The 17983-nt window shown below is 43.9% G+C and overlaps 1 protein-coding gene across 1 annotated transcript in view; it reads left to right on the top strand.

Moving 5' to 3' along the window:
* The first annotated feature begins 7061 nt into the window (after positions 1 to 7061).
* The window catches only part of LOC311122614 (uncharacterized protein), a 33154-nt gene continuing 22232 nt past the window's right edge, over positions 7062 to 17983 (top strand). The window contains exons 1-7 of the mRNA XM_084196955.1: positions 7062 to 7159; positions 8486 to 8782; positions 9007 to 9114; positions 9328 to 9384; positions 9589 to 9668; positions 9864 to 9957; positions 10385 to 10456. Coding sequence (XP_084053081.1) covers positions 7114 to 7159; positions 8486 to 8782; positions 9007 to 9114; positions 9328 to 9384; positions 9589 to 9668; positions 9864 to 9957; positions 10385 to 10456 — 754 coding nt within the window. The 5' untranslated portion in view covers positions 7062 to 7113. The remainder of the gene's footprint in view (positions 7160 to 8485; positions 8783 to 9006; positions 9115 to 9327; positions 9385 to 9588; positions 9669 to 9863; positions 9958 to 10384; positions 10457 to 17983) is intronic.

The following is a 17983-nucleotide window of genomic DNA, read 5'->3' on the forward strand; positions in this document are numbered from 1 at the left end:
GAATGAATAATTAAAATGACAAATGCTGACCCGGCCCACTCCAGGGAGCTCCGGCACAGCTTGAGATCATGTCGTAAAATTATAAATCTTGTTGGAGAACCATTTGCTCCTGATTTTAGCTCGCCACACACACACACACACACTCACACACACATTCGATCTGCGGTAGTGCAGGCTTGATATACTGCGTTATTACACAGCCTTGTGTGATGACACTCTTTCACAGGTTATAGAGTCTCAGATAACTATATAGAACCTGACAGAGTGCTGTCAGAAACGACTGTGGACATCATGCCTATATCCTCCAGCTCACATTTCTATTGGATGTTCTATGTTATGTATCACTGTCTATACACACTGTCTATACACCTAAAATAGTTTTTGGATGCCCCCATAGGAGAACCTTTTGAATAACCCTTTTTGGTTCCAGGTAGAACCCTTTTGGTTCCAGGTAGAACAATTTTGGTTCCAGGTAGAACCCTTTTGTGTTCTATGTAGAACTTCTTCCACAGAGGGTTCTACCTGGAACCAAAAAGGGTTATCCTATGGGGAAAGCTGAAGAACCCTTTTGGAACCTTTTTGTGTATGTATTACTGTCTCCAATGAAACATGTCAATGTACACTTATTCCATCTCCCACACTAGGGCATTCATCGCTCTTTTGTTGAAATCCTCATTCATATTACTAATAATCCTGACGGATGAATGTAACCCAGCTTTGTGGTGGGTAACGTCGGTCCGTGTGGCTGAAAGATGTGGAAATACCCCTCAGACTTCAAACCTCTTAATAACTTCACTCCCAGGACCCCCTGGTTTCAAACCACACATACACACACACAAACACACACACTCTCCTCCAAGGGCCCAGACTCTGCCCTTTACCAGTGACCCTAATTCCTCTACTCACATCCACATGATGACTTTGAACTCTGTTTTCCCAGCATAAGTAGTTTCTTGCACCCCTCTTCAACCACAAAATACCCCCCCCCCCCCCCCCCCTCAACAATGTAAAACAATCGGAACACCCAAATCATGGGGGGTGCAATGAAAGCTGAGATCCAGCCATGTCCTGCTCTGCCCGGAATACAGTGTGCCTAAATCATTCCTAATACACGGTCAAGGGATTATCCTGGCAGAGCAGGAAAGATTTCCAGCTAATCTATATCGGAATGCCTGGTGAGGACAAGGTAAAGGAAGTGGCCGAGACTAGGAGGGTTGCTGCTCTTGGAAGCCAACACTCTTCATTATTTTTTTTGTACAGCAATTAAGGGGCGGACGGACGGATGCGAGAGAGAGAAGCTAGAACCTATTTCTGGTCCTCTGGAACAACACATTTGCCTTGAAATTACAGAAGGAGGCTATCACTATTGTGTAATTTTGTGGTAACAGGAAGGTTTCCGAGCACCAAACCTGGAGGTTGGCAACGTGGGAAAACAATAACACCAGGGATGTGTAATGAACACCTGATAATACTGTGTCAGTTGGTGGCACGACCTTATATGGTATTTCCTGTCCTCTGAGATTATAACTAAGATGTTTTAATTAGGCCAAGATCACCTACTATTATGGTGCAATTGGTATTTATTTGCCTTGCTGGCAGCAGGGTGCACCACTGCTCTGCGCTTAACTTCCCAAGCAGCTCTTTAAAGGCATAGGGGGAACCTGAGGTAGAGAGGGGGAGCAGAGCAGAGAGAAGCCCACAGAGAAGGAATCAATTACATGAAGATTAAATCAATGGGGGAAAAGGGCGAAAGCAGTAAATTTAGTTTACAAAAAGGCTGGTCAATAACTCAATTCAACTGTGCAGTGGAGGCAGCTGTTGGGGTGGGTTTAGGAGGGGGGGAGGAGTTGAGGGTAGAGGGGGGAGGAGTGTGTGTGTGGAGGGGAGGGGGCGTTCTGGCAAGGACAGAGATGGGCGCAGTTTTAATTATTTCTGTATTGGAAGTGGAACAGTGGGAGCGTTGTGGAGCGGGACGGAACAGCTGCAACGGGGTGCAGGGATCGCTGGCTAGCTGGCTGGCTAAAAGTCTGGCTGGGCTCTCCCTCCATCCCTCCATCCAGCCCTCCTCTCCTTCTCTGCTGTGCCAGCTCAGGTGTCTGGGTCTGCCTGGGGAGCAGTGGGTGGCACACACGGTTGTGTGGCTCTGCGTTGGTTGGCAGCGGGTGGGTAAAGGCCTTGGGCTGGGGGCGATGTGGGGGAATGTATGAAAGGGCCGGTGGCTCGCTGGGCAGGCTGCCCCGAGGGGATCACTGTATGAGAGAGGCTGGGAGCCAAGGGCCTGTCACCGGCCAGCCAGCCCAGCGCTCTGCCCTGCTCTTACAGGGCCAGGGCCCAGGGGCCGACACAGACAGGGAGACTAACTGTAGCCATGCTCCGTGACCTGACCACGCTGTGGTACACACGCATGCATGCACGTATGGAGGCACGCATGGAGGCACGCATGGAGGCACACACACGCAGGTTAGCATTTTTCGTCATGAATATTGTTCTGGAGGCAGCTCTGCAGAGTGGTCACTAGCTGGCGCAGCCACAAAGTCATAAAATCTGATTTTAAACCTAACCCTAACCTTAACCTTAACCACACTGTTAACCTTAATGCCTAACCTTAACCTTAAATGAAGACCAAAAAGCTCCTTTTTGTTTATATAAATTTTTACAATACAGCCAATTTTGACTTTGCGGCTGGCCTATCTAGCGGATATCGCTCAGTTCTGCCTCCAGGACAAGACTCATCCCAAAAAACGTCAACCTGCCACACACACACACTCCTTCACACTACACACCCTTATCCAACTGTATTCCTCCACCCATCAAAACGTTTCTATACACAGGCACAGCAACCTATTATATCCAGACATATTTTGACATTTCTCAATTGTTTTATTCCGCCTTATCTCACTGTAGTTAGCCTATCAAAATATCATATCAAAGCCTATCAAAACATATATATTTGTTTATATTTAAAATATTTGTGCATGACAAAACTAGGCTTAATGATCCCTAAAAGGTTTACTAGTGTTGCTCAATTTCTAAAGCTACAGAGACCAGGCCAAACCGGACCTCAACTTCCACTCAAGTCTAAACCCCAGGAACAACCCACAACCCCAGACCTCACCTCGACCTAACCGCACAGCACCACACTCACACTCCGGTCCAATGTTGAGATCTTATGAACCAATTGGTTTAGATATTATTTTACTGTAGGCCTCAACTCTGTCTACTTTGGCTCTGTAGACATCAACACTGGCCTGTACTGACTGTACATTTAGCTACATGAATTACTAGCACATTATTTGAGATTAAAAGGGTTTCTCAGAACTTTGGCTTGTTTTAATGGGGAAAGTGTAAATCATTTGACATGGAATGTTTCTTGAGGACTGAGACACTGAGTCCAACTTTCCGCCCAAAGGTACCAGCAGCGTCTGTCTCACTGTTGGGTCAGATGTTGCCAAGACACTCTCAAAAGCTCCATTGACACAGCGTTTTGAATTTAGAGGAGAGAGCTGTGATGATGGTTATATTTGCCTATGATACAATGCTGACCTCTTGTGGATAAAAATTGAACCGGCATTCCAATCTCCAATGAAGGTCATAATCAGAGAAAGGGAGGTGAATCGAGAGCCATATCTCTGCCCCAAATCTGTCCACTTTAAGCAGATCCTTAATTATTAAGCAGGTGAGGAGTTTTTATATGGGGGGGCAATAAGAGTGTTGAATTTAATCAAGATAAACATGAATTTATATTTTGATACGTGAGGCTTATTTGTTTTAATATAAGTTTCGTAATGCTCACGTTGTAATGAGTGTACTTATACAAAAGTGTGATGCACGTGACATCCTGGCAACTTTGAGAAAAAACACTTTATTTTGGAGCTGTCCCTGTTGAAATTCGAGACGTCTATGCATATTCACTTTTTGCTATATACAGGTGGTTGAGCTCAACACCTCTCATAGAATATTCCCAAAATTAGGGTGTGTAGGGATTTCACTTAAGGACCAATGGAATGGTCTAAAATGGTCAACTCCGCCTACTCGGGGCACGGGCCATGCAAAACGAACTTGCTCATTGTTTCCATGTAGCTGGAGAGATGGTAACGAAAGGTGGCGATGCCTCCAATTGGGTCCTTGCTATCTGGGATCCTTGGGACATCCCTACCCCCATTGAAGTTGACATGTTAAATGGTTAAGGGTTAGGTAAAGGTTATTTTGGGTATGGTAGGTCATTGTTAAACTGACTTCAAAACGTGGGTCTATGTGTGTAACAATCAAGATGTGTTTGCTCATGACCGGAGTCACGTGCACAAGGTGGAAGTACACCTGTTGTATTCGGTGCATCAGTGCATGTGACAAACAATATTTGATTTGATTTTATCTGACATGCACGCACTGAATGCAGTTTTGCACATGTGCCAGGTGATAGAAATTTCAACTTCAGTACTGGTGCTCTAAAAGTCGGGTAAACAATTATGTCCTGTGGATATTTGGTCTCAAATTTCAAGCAGCTGAAGGACCAACCGCACAGCTAGACAACGGGTAGAGTAAGTTGTATTCAACATTCTGTCTTGTAAGGAAAATGTCCATGATTTTGCAGTGTTTTGTTTGACTGTATACCAGTAATTGGTATCAAAGTCTCATTTATTAGGCAACTGGAGAGGATGAGGCCTTTAAGTCCGCTAACACTACACTCTTAGAAAAAAGGATTCCATAAGGGTTCTTCTGCTGTGTCCATAGGAGAACCCTTTTTGGTTCCAGTTCGAGCCCTTTTTGGATCCAGGTAGAACCCTCTGTGGAAAGGGTTCTACATGGAACCAAACGGGTTCTACCTGGAACCAAAAAGGGTTAATTAATGGGTTCTCCTATGGGGACAGCTAAGGAAACCTTTTAGGTTCCAGATAGCATATTTATTTTCTGAGAGTGTACTGACTACTGCTATGGTAAGTAGTTATTTGTCCATAAAAATATTGCATTAGCTCCATCATCACTGTACAGTCGTGGTCAAAGGTTTTGAGAATGACACAAATACTAATTTTCACAAAGTCTGCTGCCTCAGATTTGATGATGGCAATTTGCATATACTCCAGAATGTCATGAAGAGTGATCAGATGAATTGCAATTAATTGCAAAGTCCCTCTTTGCCATGAAAATGAACTTAATCCCCAAAAAACTTTTCCACTGCATTTCAGCACTGCCACAAAAGGACCAGCTGCCATCATGTCAGTGATTCTCTCGTTAACACAGGTGAGAGTGTTGACGAGGACAAGGCTGGAGATTACTCTGTCATGCTGATTGAGTTAGAATAACAGACTGGAAGCTTTAAAAGGAGGGGGGTGCTTGAAATCATTGTTCTTCCTCTGTTAACCATGGTTACCTGCAAGGAAACACGTGCCGTCATCATTGCTTTGCACAAAAAGGGCTTCACAGGCAAGGATATTGCTGCTAGTAAGATTGCACCTAAATCAACCATTTATCGGATCATCAAGAACTTCAAGGAGAGAGGTTCAATTGTTGTGAAGAAGGCGTCAGGGCGCCCAAGAAAGTCCAGCAAGTGCCAGGACCGTCTCCTAAAGTTGATTCAGCTGTGGGATCGGGGCACCACCAGTGCAGAGCTTGCTCAGGAATGGCAGCAGGCAGGTGTGAGTGCATCTGCACGCACAGTGAGGCGAAGACTTTTGGAGGATGGCCTGGTGTCAAGAAGGGCAGCAAAGAAGCCACTTCTCTCCAGGAAAAACATCAGGGACAGGCTGGTATTCTGAAAAAGGTACAGGGATTGGACTGCTGAGGACTGGGGTAAAGTCATTTTCTCTGATGAATCCCCTTTCCGATTGTTTGGGGCATCCGGAAAACACCTTGTCCGGAGAAGACAGTGAGCGCTACCATCAGTCCTGTGTCATGCCAACAGTAAAGCATCCTGAGACCATTCATGTGTGGGGTTGCTTCTCAGCCAAGGGAGTGGGCTCACTCACAATTTTGCCTAAGAACAAAGCCATGAATAAAGAATGGTACCAACACATCCTCCGAGAGCAACTTCTCCCAACCATCCAAGAACAGTTTGGTGACGACCAATGCCTTTTCCAGCATGATGGAGCACCTTGCCTTAAGGCAAAAGTGATAACTAAGTGGCTCAGGGAACAAAACATTGAAATGTTGGGTCCATGGCCAGGAAACTCCCCAGACCTTAATCCCATTGAGAACTTGAGATCCTCAAGAGGCGGGTGGACAAACAAAAACCCACAAATTCTGACAAACTCCAAGAATTGATTATGCAAGAATGGGCTGCCATCAGTCAGGATGTGGCCCAGAAGTTAATTGACAGCATGCCAGTGCGGATTGCAGAGGTCTCGAAAAAGAAGGGTCAACACTGCAAATATTGACTCTTTGCATAAACTTAATGTAATTGTCAATAAAAGCCTTTGACACTTATGGAATGCTTGTAATTATACTTCAGTAAACCATAGTAACATCTGACAAAAATATCTCATAACTCTGAAGCAGCAAACTTTGTGAAGACCAATACTTGTGTCATTCTCAAAACGTTTGACCACGACTGTACGTGCCTGCTGTCTGTTGCCTTCTAAGGAAAGAACTGAGAGGTTACAAGGAAGACATAAATACAGCAAAATCAACAACAAGTATCTGTGGCAACCTGATAAAGATAGACATGACCCAATGCAGTCATAAGATGAGGTAAGATAAGGGTGTTGGGCGTTGTAAGTGTACCACACACACAAGCATCAGGAGTCCAAATTCAGTGTCCTCTTTTAATGATGGAATCAAAACCTATTTCCAAACAATAAATGTCTGGGGTTAGGTATGGGCAGAATTCTAGATGATATAAAATCATTACTCCTCTGCTTTTGAGAGAATGTGGCTGAATTCTGAACCCGAAGGGAAGTAGTTTTGTATAAAAGTGCGTAATTTCCCCTGGTACTTCTTTGAGCAACGCTATTTCTCTATACATCCTGTGGTGCTGGATCGTCTCTGTGGCGTCATGGCCCAGCATCATGAGAGGGATGCACTAGACTGCACTGCTCTCCCTCATTCTGTTAGTGACACAGCCTATAGCAGGCTACCAGAGTACCAGGGAAAGTTAACTACACACAAGGGTTACTCAAAATGGACAAAATACCATTTACTTTTCCCTGTCTCATTGTCCTTTTGGGTAAGCTGCCTCTCTGCCTTTCTCAGTTTTTGCGACATTTACAGTATGTTTACATTTGAGTCATTTAGCAGACGCTCTTATCCAGGGCGACTTACAGGAGCCATGTTGATGTGCCCTTGTGCAAGAGCACATCGACCAGGTCGGCTCGGTGATTAGAACCAGCGACCTTTCGGTTACTGGCCAAAAGCAATTTTTTATCTTTAAAAAATATATTTATTTTATTTTATTTTGGGGGGCTGGCCAAATGCTCTTAACCACTAGGTTACTTGTTGAATTTGATCTAGTATAATGTTACATTGATGTACTTTGCTTGTTTTTGTTTAGTTAAGATCAAGTCATTGATTATTTGGTGCAAGTTATTATACAAATACAAGATTGTTTTCTCAACTGGTTTTGTCAATTCATTTTATCTGCCAAAAACCTGCTGATGTAATCAATGCTCTATCTATGCAATGGATTCTTCTCTATATATTCTAAACAGTGTTGGGGAAGCTACTCTGAAATCATAGTTTACCAAACTACCAATTACTTTACATTGGAAAAAGATAAGCTACACTAAAGCATACTATGCTGACCTTTTTTACAAGGAGCATGTGTGCGCCTAAGTTGAAAAATGCAGGCGCACACAAATATATTTAGGAGCACAATGAAAAATATCTGAGATATTACATCCTTCATTTTTCTATTCCAGGTCGCACAGCAAAATATTTAGGGCCATATACGAGTAAAATGGTCGCACTGTAGAGCCCTGCCTTAAGGGAAGTATAGTTTACTTAACTAAAGCTACTTTAAAAAAGTAGTTCACTACATCCAAGCTACTTTGTGAAAATGATCATATCTAAATCTCAGTGGAGGCTGGTGGGAGGAGCTATAGGAGGACGGGCTCGTTGTAATGGCTGGAATGGAATTAATGGAACAGTACCAAACACATGGAATCCACATGTTTGACTCCGTTCCATGATTCCATTCCAGCCATTACAATGAGCCCGTCCTCCTATAGCTCCCCCCACCAGCCTCCTCTGCTAAATCTGAAATGCCATAGACCAGGGTTTCCCAAACTCTGATACCGAAAAAAGGCAAGGAAATGATTTCCTACATCACCCATACTTTCTTTTCTTATTGCAAAAAAAGTAGTGTGTAGTTCCAGTAGTTAGCTACACCGTTACATGGCAACAAAGTTATTAACTACTGAAAACACTACCAAGATTAGAATTCAGTTCAACTACCACCAAGCTACTGCAAAATGTAGTTCAATTACTAGTTGAGCTACATGTAATTCACTACTCCCCAACACTGATTCTAAACTATACCCATGTCTTTTTCCAGGTCTCGTCATGACTTCTACCACCACAGCCCAGACACAGCCAGTCAATCCCACTGTACCCCAGCCCACCTCAGCCTCCAACCCAGCCATCGACACAGCCACTCCAAGAGACAACACCACTCCAGGAGACAACACCACTCCAGGAGACAACACCACTGCTGTAGACAACTATGATTTACAATTTTCCACCATAACCCCAAGCTCAGGCGTTCCTGATCTAAATTTTGATAACATCCCTATAATCAATTCCACCGGGAGGCCTAACGCCACGGAAACCACAACACTGAAGACCAGTCCAGGTATGTTGGAGGTGCTGCTTTCACTTTATGGTCAGTTTATGGTCAATGGTCGGTACCAGAGATGGAGTCTCGATCTCGTTGTCTTGGGGATTGAGACCAGTCGATAAATACAGTCTCGGTCTCGAGGGGTCTAAGTCTTGACTCCATCTCTGATTGATGCTAATTTCCTACCTGCTTTGGTGGAGGTAAAGTAACAAATCATTTTTCTCACGATGGATCTCCAGGAGCCACATCCTGGACCTCACCACCGGACGTCTCTACGAAAAAGCCCCCAGCAGAGGCCAGCAGCACAGCTGCTAGCACTTCTGCTACTAGCACCACCAAGGATACAAGTGAGTTGATCTCACCAGAGTTAAGTGAATTCATTGTGAAGTGAATCCATTGTGAAGTGAATCTATTGTGAAGTGAATCTATTGTGAAGTGAATCCATTGTGAAGTGAATCCACTGTGAAGTGAATCCACTGTGAAGTGAATCCACTGTGAAGTGAATCCACTTAGAAATGATTCCATCAGTACACAACTTGTATGTTCTCTTTATTTAAAAGGTTTGGCGGGAACTACTCAACCAAAACCCCCTGCGGGAAAAACGTCCAACCGCATTGGTAACATGATTGCATTTAAAAATGTCTCAAACATGCCCAACGATGTGTGTTCTGACACCAAATCTGAATTGGTTAACCATTTGTCAGAGTAACCAACATTATAAATAACATGAACATTTAGGTCATTTAGTCATCGTATTCAGAGTGACTTACATGGCCTTTATCTTGTTGCTCAAAAATGGATTGTTTTCTGTTTCTTAATAGGATTGATCATCCTGTTTGTGATCATCATCACTGCCTTTGTGCTCGGAGCAGCATGCTTATTGACAAAGAAGAGGTCAAGGGTGAGTAATGTATATGCTGTTTGTCAAATTCAATTCCAATGTGATTTGATCAATTCTAACATTGTCTAACAAAGCTTCAACTTGGCTTTGTACAAACACCAAACGCTAGCGCTCAACTATGTCTGTCGATGCCTGTATGCTTTCTAGCCCATTGAAGTGTGTGTGTGTGTGTGTTGTACCCTGTTGTGTTTCCAGAGGTACTCCGTAGATCTCCGAGACAGGCATGAGGATCTGCCTCTGAGTACTGCGGAACATGACGCCGTGTTTGACAACTCCTCAACACAGAAGGGTGACAACATAGAATTACATCACATATTTATAGAATAAAACATGTATTATATATCTGTATGGAGGAGGATACACTCTACATTAATTTACACCATCATCATCAATGATCCTCTACTACACATGAATAGTGTTCGGGAAACTTAGACTTTGTAGAAACACCAAAACACTTCTGTTACTGTAACTGTAAACCCAAATCAGATTTAATTTGTCACATGCTTCGTAAACAACAGGTGTGGACTAACAGTGAATCCTTCCTAACAATACAGAGAGAAAAAAAAAACTGTACCACCATAGCATTTAAAATAAATAAGTAATAATGAGCATCTAGCTAATGCTACTGCACATTAACTTGTGGTCAAACTGATAATACATGTTTGACTGTAGTAGTAACCATGACTAATGCATGTTGTCTTTGATCACTTCTCCAGGGATGGACACCTTTACCGCCGTGGGTCTCAACAGCACCGAGGTCCTGGTTAAGGGAAGTGAGGGAGGAAGAGGTGAGACTGATGAAGTAATGGACAAGTGCTCTGAAGTGAGAGAGGGCGCTAGACACGGGAGGTGGAGGGGGGGGGGGGGGGGGTTAAAGGAAGGGGAAGTAGACACGGGGAGATGGGGAGATGGGGGGGGTAAAGGAGGGGGAGATCGACACAGGGAGATGGGGGGGTAAAGGAGTGGGAAAAAGACACAGGGAGATGGGGGGGGGTAATGGAGGGGAAGATAGACACAGGGAGATGGGGGGTAAAGGTGGGGGAGATAGACACGGGGAGATGGGGGGGTAAAGGAGGGGGAGATATACACAGGGAGATGGGGGGGTAAAGGAGGGGGAGATAGACACAGGGAGATGGGGGGTAAAGGAGGGGGAGATAGACGTGGGGGGAAGGAGGGGGAGATATACACAGGGAGATGGGGGGGTAAAGGAGGGGGAGATATACACAGGGAGATGGGGGGGTAAAGGAGGGGGAGATAGACGTGGGGGGGAAGGAGGGGGAGATATACACAGGGAGATGGGGGGTAAAGGAGGGGGAGATATACACAGGGAGATGGGGGGGTAAAGGAGGGGGAGATAGACGTGGGGGGGAAGGAGGGGGAGATATACACAGGGAGATGGGGGTAAAGGAGGGGGAGATAGACACAGGGAGATGGGGGGTAAAGGAGGGGGAGATAGACGTGGGGGGAAGGAGGGGGAGATATACACAGGGAGATGGGGGTAAAGGAGGGGGAGATATACACAGGGAGATGGGGGTAAAGGAGGGGGAGATAGACACAGGGAGATGGGGGGTAAAGGAGGGGGAGATAGACGTGGGGGGAAGGAGGGGGAGATATACACAGGGAGATGGGGGTAAAGGAGGGGGAGATAGACACAGGGAGATGGGGGTAAAGGAGGGGGAGATAGACACAGGGAGATGGGGGTAAAGGAGGGGGAGATATACACAGGGAGATGGGGGGTAAAGGAGGGGGAGATAGACACAGGGAGATGGGGGGGTAAAGGAATGGAATATAGACACAGTGAGGTGGAGAAGGGGGGGGGGGGTAAAGGAGAGGGAGACAGACACAAGAGCATCTTCCTCAGGTAAGTAAGTAGCCTTGCATGAGTCTTGGCTTGGGTGAGCCGGAATGGCTCATAGGAGCAGGATCTCCTGTTTCCGTAGCGTGAGGCACCCCTTTCCTCAGGTACTCAGTCATTATGATGTGACTGAAGTGGCTAGTAGAAAAATACATGTACTGTCCTCTCATAGGGTCAGTTTGCTGGGCCTATGACAGTGTGCCCCCAAAAGAGGCACAATTCTCAATAGTTTTAGTTTTTATCTGAGTTATTGCACAGTGATCTGTCAAGTGTGATGTATTGTTTGGTTACTGGAATGGGTTTTGTGTTCAGAGTGGATTTCCTCTTTTGCAACAGCCGTTAAAGAGAAGAGAGAAGGAAGTCGATGTGTGTTAACTATACTGTACATTCATAGTTATCTACATTTTAAAATGACCAGAGTCCCAGCTGAAATAATAAAATGTTCAACTTCATTTTAAAACGTAATGTTATCTTGTGTGGCAGGTGTGTGGGGATAATGCGATAACACTGCTCTTGCCGGCTCTTGCTCATATCACTGTTTTTATTCAAGTTGATGCTTGAATAAAAACAGTGATAAGAGCACTGTGTGAGGTTTAGAGTCCCTAAGAGCTTGCAGTTACGGTCACGACCGAAATGATTGGCACCCTTGATAAAGATGAGCAAAAAAGACTGTGTCAAATAAATAATGCAAATACTGAGCTGTATTGTATGGGAACATTATATTACTAATACAATTGCTCAAAGAAAAATATTTTGTTTAACAAGTAATAAAACGAATCTAAAAAAAGATGGTATCAAAATGATTAGCATCCCTAATGATTCTTATAAATAAAATCAAACAAAATTGAATCAGCTTTAACATTGTAGTAAAAAAAAAAAAAATCTAAGCTTAAAGGGGAACTCTATTCAAAAACTATATTTTAGTGTTTTTTTCATTAGTCCACTGTTGATACAGTCCCAAAATGTTTTGCATGTCAGCAGTCAAGTTTTCAAGATATTGGCCTTTCAATAAGAATAATGATTATTTTTTTTTGGGGGGGGGGGTGCTTATATTTGTCCTGTTATACACAAATGTGTCATGGAAATGTGTTTTTTTGCATATCACAACTCCCCCTGATGACACAAAAAGCATCATTTAAGGAACTGTATTGTGGCTTTTCATGGCTTCCTGTTTCACTGGGGTTCAAAAAGGTAACACGCATGTAAAATCCATTTGTCCTCCATCACCATGGGGAAAAGCAAAAAAACTAACAAATATACTGCTTACCACTTTTAAGGCAACAATTACAAAGTATAAAACAGTGGTAAACATGCCTGGTAGAGGACCCAAGTGTATGTTGTCCCCAATCACAGTGAGGAAGATGGTTCGGGAGGCAAAGTAAAGACCAAGGGTCATAGTTGGAGAATTACAGAACTTGGTCGCATCCTGGGGTCACCAAGACACCAAATCTACAAATAGACGCCACCTCCATGCCAATAGGAGCCTTTATAAAAACACCTTTATTGATCAACCAACAAATGTAAACGCCTGGTGTTTGCTAAACAGCATTGGCACTTGGATTGGAACCGGGTGCTATGATCAAATTCGACAAAAATAGAGCTCTTTGGTCATGCACACCAGTGATGGGTTTGGCGTTTGAAAGAAGGATGCATATGCAGAAAAAACCCCTCATACATACTGTAAGATATGGTGGTGGATCTTTGATGTTGTGGGGCTGCTGGTCCTGGGGCCCTTGGTAAGGTCAATGGCATCACGAACTCTACCAAGTTACAGAACATCTTCGTCAAAAACCTGGTTGCTTCTGCCACAAGTGGATCTTCTGGCAAGAAAATGACCCCAAGCACACATCAAAATCCACAAAGAAATGGTTAATTGACCACAAAACGAAACATTTGCTGTAGCCATCTCATCTCCGGACTTTTGACACCTATCCTTTTTATTTATTACCTGTTAAACAAAATACTTTTTTTGTGAGCAATTGTATTAATATAAAATAATATAATTTCCCCAAAACGTTGAGCATACAATATAGCTCAGCATAATGTATTTATTTGATACAGTCTTTTTGCTCATCTTTATCAAGGGTGCCAATCATTTTGGTTGTGATTATAGATAAGAGCTTCCCCACTGGGCAAAAACTGGTTGAATCAACATTGTTTCCAGGTGGAAAAACTGTTAGAATCAACTTGGAAAACTGATTTGATTAGAAAAAAGTCATAAATTTAAGGGAATTTTTATTTATTTTTTTAACCTTTTTAGCCTAAATCCAATGAGATGGTGAAATTTTTGGTCATGTTGAATGCCCGTTAGTTAACAACTCAACCAAATGTACTGTAAATCAAACTAGATGTTGAACTGCCCAGTGGGTCAGCTCTCATTGCCCACTCCTTTGCGACACCATGGTCACCATTCATAACACATTTGATTTGTAAAATGTTTTCTCACGCCCCAGGCAAACTCTGCCAGGTGTCAGATCATACATAGGAAATACTTTGAATAACCAGAGCCGCATGACTCGTGGAGGTTGATATGCGAGAATAGACTGTATGACACGTGTGTGTGACTTTAGTCTGATCTCGTGTGATAACCTCCATATAAGGAGTAGACTGACGTCGATGCAGCAGACCTGGGTTCAAACAGTATCAGATTTCTTGCCAACGCGTTAAGCGTTTGACTGAGCCTTTCTGGAGTGTCAGATAGGAAGGGTTTACGCATTTGGGACTATTACAAAACGTCAAATGATTAGCATGAAGTTGCCCATGCATTCCAGTGCGCTCAATATTTTGAATGTAATACTAGAGACACTAGAAAATGGAATGTCCCATCTTGCTCCATTGAGTGACAGCACCCAACCTACTCTGTGATGAGGTGCAGTACTAACGTCCGCCACTGGATGGAAACAAAAGCCTAGAGAATGAACAGGAGAGTAAAAATCACAGAGCAAGTTGTTCATTGGCTTTGATGGATATGTAACTACAGCTTCTATTGTATAGGCTACCCTTGATATGTTCTTGTGTTATAAGACATTACCTTTTATACTTCGGTATATTATTCTCAGTGATTTAAACAGAAGACGTTTCAAAATAGTGATACGTTTTGTGTCAGAAAATCCACACCTCAGCCTCCCGAGTGGTGCAGTGGTCTAAGGCACTGCATCGCAGTGCTAGCTGTGCCACTAGAGATCCTGGTTCGAGTCCAGGCTCTGTCGCAGCCGACCGGGAGACCCGTGGGGCGGCGTACAATTGGCCCAGCGTCGTCCAGGTTATGGGAGGGTTTGGCGGGAAGGGATGTTCTTGTCCTATCGCGCACTTGCGACTCCTGTGGCTCGCAGTGCACGCTGACACGGTCGCCAGGTGTTTCCTCCGACACATTGGTGCGGCTGGCTTCCGGGTTAAGCGGGCATTGTGTCAAGAAGCAGTGCAGCTTGGCTGGGTTCTGATGACGCACGACTTTCGACCATCGCCTCTCAGTACGGGAGTTGCAGCGATGGGACAAGACTGTAACTACCAATTAGATACCACGAAAAAGTGGTAAAAAATAAATACAATCAGAAAATCCCACAGCTCTAATATGCTGCTCAGCTGGCTGTGGGTGAGCGTATATATTTCAAGAGTGCTATCTTGTCAAACAAGTGTATCGTCCTCAACTCCATCTTATCTGCAAAGTAAACATGTTAATGTACTAAATAGGGCTCTACACTGACCTTTTTTTGAAAATCTAGGCGCACGCCCGCAAGACCATTTAGGAGCACAATGAAAAATATTTGAGATATTAAAGCTAGAATCCTACATTTTTCTACGTGCACTGGTTTTCCTAAATTAAAATTCCAGATCGCACAGGAAAATATTTAGCCAAATGTGCGAGTAAAATGGTCTCACTGTAGAGCCCTGCTAAATAATCCTGGATGTCAGGCCTCAGACACCTGTGTAATAAAACACACATTGTGAAATAATGAAAACATCAACAGTTCTAGTGGGAGAAGGGAACGTCATGTAGCATTAGCTGTTTAATTATTCTCAATCTGTGATAGTCCTTCCTTTGACATTTCATTCAGGTTGAAAGTGATTGGAATGGGTCTTCCCAGGCTTTGTGACTGTCATGTCTGAGCTTGTATTTCTTTCTCTCTCTGCCCTGGGCCATACTTTGTGGAATTGGTCAGTTTTGATTGCAGCATTTAAAAGTAACTACCCTTCAAATAGTTTTATCCTCTCCTTTTTCAAAATCATCAACTCAAGACGTTGCATTGACAAAATGATGGCTTCTCAGACAGACAGCTAAACTGGTAATAGGATTCTACAGGTGCACATCATTTTTGACTGCTGTTTTGATACACCTCAGTGGCAACAGACATCTACTACTTTTTCAGCTCTTCCGGCCACAACCTTTCAACTTGACTATTTTCTGTGCTCTTTCCAGAAGAGATACAAGTCAAACAAATAAAACTATGGTCTGGGGAGGTGTGAATTCCACTGTTGTAACAGCATACTGCTACCCCATGACTTAAAGTCAGTCTGTTAAAAATGATAAGACAACTGTCACTAGTACTGGGTTTGAGATGGACAAAATGGAAAGACTCTTCATGTGAATGAAGCAGAGTAATGAGAACTCCATTAGAATGAAGTACGCACACACACACACCAAACGCGCTCAAACACAAAGGCCCACAGCCACACACTTAGACATGGTCTCTATTACCTCTGTGGTCTTTATGGGTCAGTGCCAAGATGCTTGCAGTGCAGTCAGTCTCCTTTACTAGAGGTGTGGAGAGAAAGCCCTTTTTAAATATCTGGGTTGTTGTTGGTCCTCTGTTTATGTATTTGTGTTCCTTTTTGTGGTTTGGCTTGACCAAAATGTCCTACATGTCCGTCAGCTGATCGATTTGGTCGACTTCGACTTTGTAGTATTGTTTCTCAGTACCATGATGTAAGGGTTAGATTATGTTTTTGTAAATACGTACTTGGTTTGATGTTGTAAGAAATCAAATCAAATCAAATTGTATTTGTCACATGCGCCGAATACAACAGGTGTAGACCTTACAGTGAAATGCTTACTTACAAGCCCTTAACCAAAAACCCTAACATTATCATTCATCCTAGCTAGCACGCAGAGATCAATGCCCTGGCCGCACTAATTAGTCAGCTACTCTCAACTTGTACCTCTGCCAGCCGCTCTCTCCTTCTTAGCTTTGGCTCCAGCTGTGAGGGATGTCCTGACCTGAAACATAACCTTAATCTCTACCAACTGCTCCGGCGACCGACCATGACACTTTCTTTTCTCAATTATTGAGTCTGGTCCAGGGAGACTGATTAGCCCTCATCAAGGTTAATTACAGATCTCACTCTCCATTCCCACATTCCCTTGGACAGTAAAATAGCGTGTTGGCTTTGAGTGAGTCAGGGGGGCCTGGGAGAAACTGAACTAATGATGGGGATTAGCGTTAGCAACCAGACACTGAGTGGTGCGGTGGGGGGCTGACCGTCAGAGAGACACACACACACACACAGCTTTGTTTTCATGCATTTTCAGGACATTTTGGGGAGTAAAAATGTATTCCCTATTTTCCTAAACCTAACCTTAACCCCAAACTCTAAACCTAACCTTTAAGCCAAAAATAACATTTAACAAATTCAGGACATGAAAAAAGTCCTGATTTTTCAAAATGTGTCTTGTTTACCTACCTTGTCAGCACATTGTGATGACTTGTCAGGACATTGTGGTCCTGATAAGGTAGGAAAACGTGTACACACACACACAGTAGCCAGAGGTAGCAATAGTGGTTAACAGATAGCGGTTTACAGATATGTCCTGTCCAGAACAGCAGTGGTGTTACCCCCACCCCCCCCCCCAAGCCTCCTAGCCTACTTGCCCCCTCAGCCCCCCCATCACCTTGGGTAAGATAATAATGAGGCGGCCATACTTTCCCACAGCTCTTAACCAGCTGTGTGGCGCTGCTCTCCCAGCCAGGCCTGGTCAGTAATCAGGACCTCATTAGGTGACCAACCAGAGGCCTGGCTCTGGCCTGGATCAGCTGGTTTAGTGGAGTAGAAATCCCCCAACAGTCAAATTGGGCAGAAAACAGTCTTGTAGGAACAGAAAGAGAAACACTGCAGGGCAGGAGACTCAGATAGGAAATGCTGTCATTATAGTAATGCTTAGGGGTAATGACAAAGCACAGTGTTGCAGAGCAAGGTAAATATGCCTTTCTTAGGTGGGAATTGGGTGAAAATGGGGGCGGCAGGTAGCTTAGTGGTTAAGAGCGTTGTGCCAGTATCCGAAAGGTCGCTGGTTCTAATCCCGGAGCCGACTAGGTGAAAAATCTGCTGATGTGCCCTTGAGCAAGGCACTTAACCCTAATTGCTCCTGTAAGTCGCTCTGGATAAGAGCGTCTGCTAAATGACTCATAATAATAATAAATAAAATGTGTTAACTACAGCTTTATGCAATTGTGTGGTGTTGAAA

The sequence above is a fragment of the Coregonus lavaretus genome (genome assembly GCF_964263955.1).
Source record: "Coregonus lavaretus genome assembly, contig: HAP1_SCAFFOLD_2320, whole genome shotgun sequence".
In the NCBI taxonomy this organism is placed as follows: Eukaryota; Metazoa; Chordata; class Actinopteri; order Salmoniformes; family Salmonidae; genus Coregonus; species Coregonus lavaretus.